This window comes from Trypanosoma equiperdum, assembly GCF_001457755.1.
Source record: "Trypanosoma equiperdum strain OVI genome assembly, contig: ctg_1600, whole genome shotgun sequence".
NCBI classification, from domain to species: domain Eukaryota; phylum Euglenozoa; class Kinetoplastea; order Trypanosomatida; family Trypanosomatidae; genus Trypanosoma; species Trypanosoma equiperdum.
Genome location: NW_027123617.1, coordinates 128 through 11,633, shown reverse-complemented (window position 1 = coordinate 11,633; position 11,506 = coordinate 128). Strand labels below are relative to the sequence as shown.

At 51.1% G+C, this 11,506-nt stretch overlaps 2 protein-coding genes across 2 annotated transcripts; both read left to right on the top strand.

Moving 5' to 3' along the window:
• Nucleotides 1-2,437: 2,437 nt before the first annotated feature.
• On the top strand, nt 2,438-8,983 carry TEOVI_000495700 (acetyl-CoA carboxylase; the record flags this gene model as incomplete). The annotated part of the gene is made up of 1 exon (XM_067222289.1): nt 2,438-8,983. One exon carries the CDS (start codon nt 2,438-2,440, stop codon nt 8,981-8,983), a length of 6,546 nt encoding a protein of 2,181 aa, XP_067078390.1.
• A 1,030-nt stretch (nt 8,984-10,013) lies between these two features.
• On the top strand, nt 10,014-11,336 carry TEOVI_000495600 (Repressor of differentiation kinase 2; the record flags this gene model as incomplete). The annotated part of the gene is made up of 1 exon (XM_067222288.1): nt 10,014-11,336. One exon carries the CDS (start codon nt 10,014-10,016, stop codon nt 11,334-11,336), a length of 1,323 nt encoding a protein of 440 aa, XP_067078389.1.
• Between the last annotated feature and the right edge of the window lie 170 nt (nt 11,337-11,506).

Genomic DNA, 11,506 nt, shown 5'->3' with positions numbered 1-11,506 from the left:
CAACCGTTCTGTACAGACGGGAAAATTATCTCACAATTTATTGACAGGGAGGTTATTGACAGGGTTCTCCATGTTGTGCAGTTTGCTATTGGAAGGTGTGATAGTCAATCGGGTTTCGTTGACATTGCCCAACGGCGTGCGACATTTCGTAATCCGCTTATGCTTCCAGAGAGCACTGTGTTGAAGATTCACGAACTGCATGCGTGTAGTTGCCTGAAAGACATGCTTCCAGTCTCCCTTGATGAGGCGGACGCCAGCCCTTCTTCTCTGCTCAACAATTACATAATGACTAACAAGGGCCAGCTGGTGGACGACATTTGTAGGTCGCGCCGCTTTCTACCGGAAGCTTTTGGGCGTGCTTATGACGACGTTAAACTTGCCTTTGAAGTTGTCGCCTTTCTGCATGACATGTGCAGGACAGTGCGAATGGCTGCAATGCCTATGGAATACAAATTTTCCATATTCGAGTCTATAGTCACTTCCTCGCTCATGCCCTTTCTTCGTTTCGTTGTTTCTGAGGCGGTGGCCTTGTACGGTACAACGACATGGGAAGAAAGGCAGCAACAGAGACCAATACCAGCTGACATATCACCAGGAATGGCGCTGTCGATGGTGTGTGATATCATTAGCAACTGCCTCATATTCTACCCTCCAGGTCGTGCCGCGCTCATCGAAGAAAGTCGCTCTGAGCCTGAAGGCTGCTTACTTGAGTTGTTGCTGCAATGTGTTGTGGTAAGCTGTAATAATGCTGAGTTGCAGGCGGCGGTGGACGTTGTGGTTTCTTGCGTCACTTGTGCGTATCCGCAATCGGCGGTTAACGTGACGATGAGCACATCGTCCAAGTGCGACATCATACGATTTTGGTTAGGGGGAGAAGATGGGAAACGTCGGGCGCCGCTACTATTGCTTACGGATTGGCTCATGGACGCCTTACACTCAATAGACCATGTGGCACGAGGTTCGCAACTGGAGGCACGCATCCTTCACATACTGCGAGTGTTGACAGCACTTGTTGGTGCCGTTGATGGCCCCCTCAGCCGCTCACTTGCCACCGTGCTACAGCGGTGCGGTCTCCTGCAACGTCTGAATGTCGCACTACAGTCTTCCGTCCGTTCGGCCGCCAACGTGCAGGCGTCTGTTGCGTCGTTTATTGCTTCGCTGTTGCAGTGTGGCAAACAGTGGATCGTTTCGTTGCTGTTGCTCGACGATGGTGGAGCGCTGCTTGACGCAATCATGGTTCGCTATTTAGCGTGCAGTCCTAGAAGTAACAGCGTTCTCAGTTCATCGCTTGCCCACATTATTGAATGCGTGTGCCGAGCAATACGTTCTGAAAAGGGGGACATGCTGCGCCACCCACCATTTCACGGAGGGGCCAATAATCCTTTCGTGCATTTGTTGGGATCCGGCGAAGATGGAAGTTTTCCCATTACTAATGTAAGTGAGGAGGTTTCTGACACTTACGCGAACAGCAAGAGTATCTGTCAAGACACTGGAAACCGATTGTGGCAAACATACGGCAAGCGCATGAGGCAGCGCTGCCCTGCTCTTGCAGCCCGTTTGGAGCACTCACTGCTGGAGACACCCGAAGAAGCCGCTTCTGTCGACGCCGATACCTCAAGTGTGGCGAGTACGCTGGACCGTGGTCTTTGGGGTGGTAAGGACACCGAGTTTGAGTCGTTGATGGCTGAGTTTGGTGTTGATATTCCGCAGATGAGCCAACAGACGCCACCGGTGGTTTTTGGAGCGTTTGCCGACCAGTCTCCACCCGAGACTCATAGCACAGCTACTGCACAGCAAAATACGAGCAGAAATGGGTTTCAGTCAAATGACCGTTGTGATCAAGAAAATGATAATGAAGAAGGTGACCCATCGAGTGAACCTCCCTCAAAACGGTCTCGATCTGAGTCACCATCTGCAACTGCCGTTGAATGAACGTGTAAACACCTGATGACGTAGGGGGTGACGGTCCGTCTGCATATCTTTGGGGAAACCGTTTCGGGCTTTCCCAACCGCTTTAACAAGTAGTAGCACGCTGCGGGCTGAGACCGCTTCGTTAAGAAAATTAACCCAACTGGCACCTACTTGGGCCACGCAATGTACGTGCGAAGGTGTTCACCAGTGTTTTCTCGGTGCTTATCCCTTGCTTTCTTCTCTCTACGTGCTCGCCATTATTTCCGCACCTCTCTTAATATCGTCGGGAACGCGCGCGCAACCAAACACGCCAATGTATCTGTGTTAGTTCCGTGCTGCCACTTCAAATCGCACTGACTTGGGAGAGCGCAAAGTCTCACATACTCGGTGACCCTTAACGTAGACAAACTGTCGGGAGTCCGAGCTCGCAAAGTGGATTTCACACACAGGAGGGTGCCACGCCGAGACAGTGTACTTTGTAGGGAAGGGGTAGTCATTTAATTAATTAGGACCTTAAATATAGTAAATGTCTCTCAGTAGTCCGGTAACGACCATGCGCCCACAGCTGCATGGTATGAAGGAACTTTGCAGGTTCCTTGGTGGGAAGAGGCCAATTGAGAGATTGCTTATCGCTAACAACGGATTGGCTGCAGTAAAGGGAATCGACTCTGTTCGCTCCTGGTTATACGTGCACACTGGCAATACAGAGGCGGTGGAGTTTACTGTGATGGCGACGCCGGAGGACCTTCACGCCAATGCAGAGTTTATTTCTCTCTCAGACAGACACGTTGCAGTCCCTGGAGGCCCCAACAGAAACAACTACGCCAACGTTGACATCATTATGCAGACAGCCGTACAGAACTCCTGCAATGCCATCTACCCGGGCTGGGGTCATGCCTCGGAGAATCCGGCGTTGCCCCGCGAATGTGTGAAAACTGGTGAGAGGGTTATATTTCTCGGCCCCTCTGCAAAAGCGATGTTTGCTTTGGGCGACAAAATTGCGTCGACCATTGTGGCGCAGTCGAACGGCGTGCCAACAGTGCCCTGGAGTGGTGATGAGATCCTATTACCACCGGGTGTGTTTGAAGTGGATCCGTTGGTGTATGAAAAAGCGTATATAAGTACTGCAGAGGAATGTGAAGAACTGTGTGGCCGCCTTGGTTTCCCTGTCATGATTAAAGCCTCGGAGGGCGGTGGTGGCAAAGGTATTCGCCGCTGTCTCCGCAAGGAGGATATGCGGGACATGTTTTTTGCCGTCGCAGAAGAGGTAAAGGGCTGCCATATTTTCGTCATGCGTATGTTAGAGAACGTGCGGCATCTCGAAGTTCAGTTGCTGGCAGATGACTACGGCGACTGTATTGCCGTGCACACACGTGACTGCTCGGTGCAGCGACGACACCAAAAGATCATTGAGGAGGGGCCTGTGTTTGGTGTGGATGCCTCAATTATCAACGACATGGAGGCAGCAGCCGTGCGTCTCGCCAAGGCTGTAAAATACCGCGGTCTTGGTACGGTGGAGTACATGTACGACAAATCCACGCAGAAGTTTTTCTTCTTGGAGCTCAACCCGCGTATACAGGTTGAACACCCCGTTTCAGAGCTTGTGTCTGGTGTGAACCTTCCGGCTGCGCTGCTGTGTGTTGGCATGGGAGTTCCGCTTCACAGAATCCCGGAGGTACGAACTTTCTTCGGAGAGCAACCGTACGATACCTCGCCGATAGATTTCACCCGGCGCCGCTGTCTTGCGGCGAAAGGTCACACCATCGCCGTACGCGTTACGGCAGAGGACACAGATGAAGGCTTCCGTCCAACGTCGGGCCGTGTGGAAGAGATTGCTTTCAAAAACAGCAAGGAATGCTGGGGTTATTTTTCCGTTGGTGCGGGTGGGGAGATACACCAGTTTGCAGATTCACAATTTGGACACATTTTTTCTTCTGCGGAAACGCGTGAGGAAGCGCGACGTGGGATGGTGATGGCCCTGCGTAACCTTGTTATTCGTGGTGAAATACATACGTCCGTGTCATACGTCTTGGGGCTTCTTGAGAGGCCCGAATTTTGCAACTGTGACGTCAGTACGGATTGGCTAGACCGCCTTATATCCGCGCGAATTCTGCAGAGTGCGCAGCATAACCAGCAAGATGTATACATCGCTCTTACTGCAGCGTGCACACTGCGGATGCTATCGAAGCGAGATGAAAACCACGGCAGGTACGTTTCATTTCTCAGTGCGGGGCACGTTCCCACAACTGAATTCTTGAGCAACTACGAATCGGAGTCGTACGTCAATAGATCCACAAACTTTAACGTCACCATGGGTCTAACAAGCCCAACCGAGATATCTATTTCTCTTAACGGCAGTGTGATCTCTGTTCCGTTTCGTAAGTTGAAGTCTGGTGCGCTGCAGCTCCGTGTGGGAGGAAAAACAGCAATTGCGTACGCAGAGAAAGAACCATCAAGTCTGCGCATTTCTATTGGTGGAAAGGAAACAACATTCACAGGTGACATTGATCCGACTAAGTTGTTTGCTGCGGTTCCCGGTCGGTTTGTTCGGTACCTTGTGTGTGATGGGGGTCATGTGGAAGAAGGAACTATTGTGGCAGAGGTGGAAGTGATGAAGATGATTTTGCCACTGAGGGCGTCAACAGTGGGTGCGCTGCACCACAAAGTAGCCCCTGGTAGCACCATTGCCTTGGGTACGCTGGTTGCGGAAATAACCCCGGACGACCCAAGTAAGGTTGCACGACCGAGGGAAGCGACAGAGCCGTGGCCGCCAGAACTGCTTGATGCTGCAGATAAGGAAGACCAGATGGAGCGCCTCGACAGCTTAGCCCGAGCGCGGCGTGGAGCAGAGGCGTTGTGGAATATGTTACGTGGGTATCACTTTAGCGGTATCCCACTGGACCGACGGCTTAAGTCGGCTTTCTCAGACCTTGGAGCGCTCAGCCTTTCCTCAGTGTCGCTCACTGCGCTTAACTTACCATTTATTTCGGAGAGGGTTGTCGGTTCTGACCACGCAACGCCGAACTATAAACTCCGCGTCGTTTTGGAGACGCTCATTTCCGAGTATGTGGAGGTCGAGCGCTCATTTGTGAGGTGCAACCGGCAGGAAGCTATTCATCAAGTGCGTGAAACTACAGGAGATACGCGGAAGGTATTTGAGATTGACTTTGCTCATAATCAGCCCTCTCACCACGGTGTCATTAAGGCCGTGCTGAATACCTTGGAGAACAATATGGTACTGTTAAAGTCTCTCATGCCCTCACTTTCCACCCTGGTAAATTTGCGCTCCACTGGCGATGGGACACTTCAGATGCAAGCTCGTTACTTACTCCGACAGTGCAGTCTTCCTTCCTTCGTGGAGCGCAAGATCGCCTTCACAAGGGAACTAGAGGAGGGTTCCATGATGGACCTCATCCAGGGAAGCTATGGTACTGATTTGCTTTGCGCTACTATGTTTGACCGGCAGGTGCCACACCTTATACAGTTGTGCCTCGAGTTCCATGTGCAGCGTGAGTACTTTGGTCAGAGTCGGATCACGAACCTTGACGTCTGTACGAGGGATGGATGCTGGTATTGCTATTATGAATATGAACCACTCGAAGAGCATGACCCGCTGCTGGCTGGTGTACTTCACTGCCACGCTCCGGATGCAACGGCCGGTAGTGCTGAGAACCAGGGTGCCGGTGTTGTTCTGATGCTTCCCGACGTGAAGGTGCTTCAGAAAACGTGGGCGGAGACGCTCAACTTAAACTTGCAGCAGACGTCTCGGTGCCCTTCTGTGTGCACAGTCTTTGTTTCGGTGTGCGGGCAATTTACGGAAGAGGAGGTCGCGCGTTTGTGCGAGGGTGCGCTGAGGGACAATGCGGAAGCACTCAGGCAGCATGTGAAGCTGGAGCGCGTCACATTTATTGTGCATGGTGTTGACCGTGGCCCCCGTACATTCACTTATCGTAGTGCCCATGACTGGCGCGAGGACACACTGATCCGAAACGTGGCACCGCTCTCCGCACGCCGGTTAGAGCTGCAACGTCTTGAAAACTATGATGTGGTTATGTACCCGACACCCTTCAAGGAGATTCACGTGTTCCACGCCACACCCAAAAAGAAAAGTGTTTCATTTCTTGAGCACCGCATCTTTGCGCGCGCATGCGTGACTCCCCGCGACTTGGGTGTTGCACCATGGACAGTGATGAATGAAATTGACGCAGGGCATATGTTTGACATATGCCTCGATGCACTTGATGTCATACGTAGTGACAGCACCATCAAGTACCCGAAGCACAATCATCTTTTCATAAAAATGGTTGAACTAACTTTTGACCTGAGCAGCTTGAGAAAGGTGTTGTCGCAGGTGGGAAAATCGTACAAGTGGCGGACGATGCATCTTGGTGTGGCCGAAGTGGAGCTGTCCTTCCTTCTTCCAGTTTCCAGTGGATACGTTCCGTTCCGTGTCATCGTGTCATCTTCTTCGGGGGCCAGCGCGGCTATGCGCATCTACCACGAGTGGAATGAGGGTGGAAAGCCATGCCTACGTCGAGCGCAGAACTCTGAGGACATTCTCATGAACTCTCTTTACACGTCGTCTGACAGCGTGCAGGAACAGGCAGCTGACGCGCAAAAGGTAGAGCCCCCTTCAGGGGGCCCTGCCGGCGCCGTCGGGGGTACTTTAACTCGTGCCCTGGCAAAACTAGAAGCGCTGCGGAGCCTGCTTCCTTCACGGAGTGATGAAGGAGACGCGATTGATGACGGTGAAGAGTGCATTCCATTACAACCGTACCCATTGTTGAATGCAAAGCAGCTTAAACGGCTACAAGCCTGGATGATCCACACGGTGTACGTGCACGATTGGCCAGAACTTCTTCAGTATGCTTTGCGTGAAGAATGGAAGCAGCATGCACGTGGCCGCAGATTTCCGCTCTCGCGTATTCCCCCTTCTGTTCTTAAGGCCACAGAACTCTATCTCGATCCAGCGGACAAGAAGACCCTTCTTGAAGAAAAACCACAGGGTCACGTTCCATGTGGAGTCATCGTGTGGTTGGTTGACATAAACCCGCCTTCATATTATGACAGTGAATCTAACATTGCGGGAAGCCGTCGGTTTGTGATGGTTGCCAATGACATTACTTTTCAGTCGGGTTCCTTTGCTGTGCCAGAGGACGATGTCTTCTCCGCGGCCTCTGTTTTAGCCCGGCAGTTGCGCATCCCGTTTGTGTATATTAGTGCAAACAGTGGTGCGCGTATCGGCCTAAGCGCCGAGGTGAAGAAAAGGTTCCGTGTTGCCTTTAACGATGCGGAGGAAGCGGAGTATTTATACCTCGTGCAATCTGATTACGATGAACTGGTGAGCCGTGGCGTGCGGCTTGCGGTGGAGAAGTTGGAACCACGACAAGTGGAAGGTGACGAGGGGGGCGAAGTGAGGTATGTCATACGTGGTGTCGTTGGTGGGACAGAGGAGTACTTGGGTGTCGAAAACCTTCGTGGGTCGGGGCTCATTGCTGGCCACATGTCAAAGAACTACAGCAATGTACCGACGATCAGCATTGTGACCGGCAGAAGTGTTGGAATTGGCGCGTACCTCAACCGTATCGGACGTCGAGTTATTCAGACCGGTGATGCCCCCCTCATATTGACAGGCGCGGCTGCACTCAACAGACTTCTCGGAAAGGAGGTGTACAGTGACAACAGTCAACTTGGCGGGCGGCAAGTGATGGTTCCTAACGGTGTAACACACTGGTATGCGAAGAACAACCGCCTGGCAGCTGAGACACTCCTGCGCTGGCTCGATTATGTCCCACCCGTCGTACATCCACTGCGTTGTTCTCCACGTATCCTTGCGCTGCGACAGCCAGATCCTATTGACCGAGACGTGACTTATGAACCCAGTGGTGTGGAGTCTTACGACCCACGGGGGTTGGTCCGAGGTGTGGGTGACAAATTGGGGCTGTTCGATCGCGATTCCTGGGTTGAGTCACTGGAAGGTTGGGCCAAGACCGTTGTTACGGGCCGAGCAACACTTGGTGGTATTCCATGCGGTATTGTTCTCGTCGAAACGCGGCCAACGCGCAAATGCAAACCAGCAGACCCCGCGGACCCAACGTCGTCAGAGGCCTTTGTCGCACAGGCAGGGCAGGTTTGGTTCCCGGATTCAGCACGAAAGACGGCGGACGCGCTGGACGACTTCCACCGGGAGCGGCTGCCATGTTTCATCTTCGCGAACTGGCGAGGTTTTTCAGGTGGCATGCGGGACATGTTTGAAGAGGTGCTAAAGTTTGGCGCCTCCATCGTTGACAACCTCCGCGTGTACAACTGCCCGGTATTTATTTACATCCCACCGCGCGGTGAGCTACGCGGTGGAGCTTGGGTTGTTGTCGATCCATCCATCAACCACTGTGGTGCAGTGGAGATGTACTGTGATGGTAGTGCCCGTGGCGGGGTACTCGAAGCTGCAGGTATTGCAGAGATCAAGTTCCGTGAGGCTGACGTACGGGAGCTGATCCGACGAAACGAACCGCGGTTGAGGTCATTAAGCCCTGACCACCGCCATGCGGAAGAGAATCGGCTGCTACCGCGTTACAACGACGTGGCGCTTCGATTTGCGGACCTTCATGACACACATGTCCGCATGGAAGCGACTGGCGTCGTGCGTGGGGTCATTCCCTGGAAGGACAGTCGACGTCGCTTCTACGAAAAGCTCCAGAGGAAACTGAAGGAATTGTCACTTGCGGCGACGCTGGTGGAGCGTCGGATGGCAGGTGACCTCGCGGACGGTGTACGGTACCTCGAGCAAGCCTTCGCACAAAAGCACCCAGGAGTTTTGTGGGGAAGTGATGATGCCCTGCAGTTGCAGTGGCTGATAGAGTATGAAAGCGAGCTCAACGTTTCCACACACAACATTGTGTCACCCACTTCAGCATCCGCAGAAATACTGGAAGCGCTCCGGCGTCATGTGCCCTTACATGGAGAACAAAACGAAGCAGGTGAAGGGTTGGAAGGGTGTTTTGAGGAGCTTTTCAAAGACGAAAGGATGCGGCGTGCGGCCATGCAGGCGCTGGAACGTACAACCGCGAAGTAACATGGCGTGGGATGCGGCGCCACTGGAGGCAAGGAATGAGAATTACAAATAACTGATTGAAGGGGCCGTATGCGGCACATAACGGGGCTTCCACAATATAAGTGAATGGGAATTCTTTTTTTTTGTTTGTTTGTTTGCGCCTTAATGATTGTTGCAGGGCGTATAATGGGAGTATAAGTGACAGCTAAGTGAACGTGTGTGATATTAGTGGAACTCTACCCATATTCTACCTCTCTATCGCCACCAAAAGAAGCAAAAAAGGAAATTGATTTTGTGGTTCCATTTTTGTTTCGCTCCATTCCGCTTTCCCCGTGCCAAACATAAGAATCGGGGAATGAATCATTTTCAAGACGACTGAAGAAAAGAGAACTGTTTATCAAAATTAAAGTAAAAGAGATAAAGGGGAAAGGTAATAATATTTTGTTCTCTTGTTGTTTTTCATGCTCTTTTTTGTTCTCTTCTTGTTGTTTTTTTTTTTAAAAAGATGCTGTCTTTCCACAGTCTTGCCATCACACACATGTATGCGTACGTGTAGGTCCAAATTCATTTGTTCTCTTATTTTTTGCATGTGCGGACGTTGCATGCAGGGGGGAACCCGTATGCGGGTCCGCAACATTTTGTTGTTATTATACTTTATCTCCGATCACCACCATGGATCATCAGTGTGGCTGAGTGGGCTGCAATACTTCTCTTCTGTTTTCTCTCTACCTTTTCTTTCTTCGCTACATGTGACTTTCCCACAGTCTCCCAGGGGAAAAGAGGGAGAACAACAACAACAAAAAAAAAAAGAATCAAACAAACAAACAAAGGCACAAGGAACGGATCCTCCTCTTTTTTGTTTTGGTTTTTGAGGAAAAGATCTATTTTAAACATATAGCCGAGACGCTAAAGTGGGTGGTACAACCGCAAACATATAAGGGGGCAGAGAGGCATTATTTTTTTCTTTTCATTTTGCTTCGTTTCGTTAAAAGGTACAATAGGAAGAGGATTATTTGATCAGGAACCACACACACAAGAAGGTGAATAACACATGACCGCGCACAAACGTGCAACAAACGGGGATAATGGACTACCCGTGCCGCCTGTGGACGATGACTCTGAAATTGAAGATCCTCTTGAAGGCATCCTTGGCTCTCGCACCGGTTGCAGGTATGTCAAAAAAAAGCTGTTGGGTCAAGGAAGTTTTGGAAGCGTGTGGCGGGTGGAGGAAACGGCGACAGGGTCGATCTTTGCAGCAAAGGTGATGGATACAAACAATATGAGCGCGAAGGATCGCGGTTTTGTTATAAATGAGGTTAAATGCCTTTCACGCTGCAACAACGCAAATATTATACGCCACCATGCCTCATTCAACCGCGGTGGGATGCTGCTCATCATCGCGGAGTATGCCGACGGTGGCGACCTCTGCAGGCAAATCAAGGTGCGGCAGCACGCAGGACGGCACTTCAAGGAGCATGAAGTGTTATACATATTTCTGCAACTATGTCTTGCATTGGATCACATCCACGGCAATAACATGATGCACCGCGACCTTAAGTCTGCCAACGTACTGCTTACCACAATGGGCCTTGTGAAGTTGGGTGACTTTGGCTTCAGTCGTCAATACGAGGACTCGCTGTCAAATCCTGTTGGCACTACTTTCTGTGGGACGCCATATTATTTGAGCCCCGAACTCTGGCGCCGCGCACCGTACAGCAAAAAGAGTGAAATGTGGGCTCTTGGTGTGGTGTTGTATGAAGTGATGATGTTGAAGCGACCTTTTGGTGGACGTAATATGGATGAGCTCATCAACAATATTGTCCATGCCCGCCGCGCCCCGCTTCCAAATATGTACTCGGATGAACTGCGTCGAGTGTGTGATCAGTTGCTTTCTCTCGATCCAGCTAAACGGCCGTCACTGCGACAGCTCTTCCAACAGCCTTTCATTCGCCGTGGCTTAGACTCACTGCGACGAAGTGTGGAGACGCACAAAAAAATTCCACCAAGAACCTTCAGCGAGATTGCACGAAACATTGATGAGGTGTTGAGACCTGGTCTCCCGGAGTATCGGGGGAGTAGTGTAACGCCTCATCGTGGGATGTTGCAACGTCACACCGCGGATCGTGGTTGGAAGGATTGCGAGCTTTCACTAAACGCTGGCGGTGTTTCAATGCGAGATGTAGAAACTGGTGGCGTTGAAACGGTGAATCTTGAAACCCTCACATCCGTCTGTCCCGTAGACGCGGCAACCGCTCAGGAGAAATATGTTTTCGCTCTTAAGAATCAAACAGGAAAGGCGTATTGGTTTAAGGACCTTGCAGAGGATTCATACGATTATTGGATTTCCGCCCTTCAGAAAGCCATATCGCATTGAGTGGTTCCCTCTTTTTTGTTTTTTTTTTCTTGTCCTTCTTCTTCCTTTTTTTTCCCCCATCTTTTTTCCCTCTTTCATTTCTTCTTTCAGTTTTGTGGCATTTGGTGTGTAATGATTGGAACGTTGGAACACAAGACGAGTTGAAATGACAAGAAAATATGTCTTTAGTT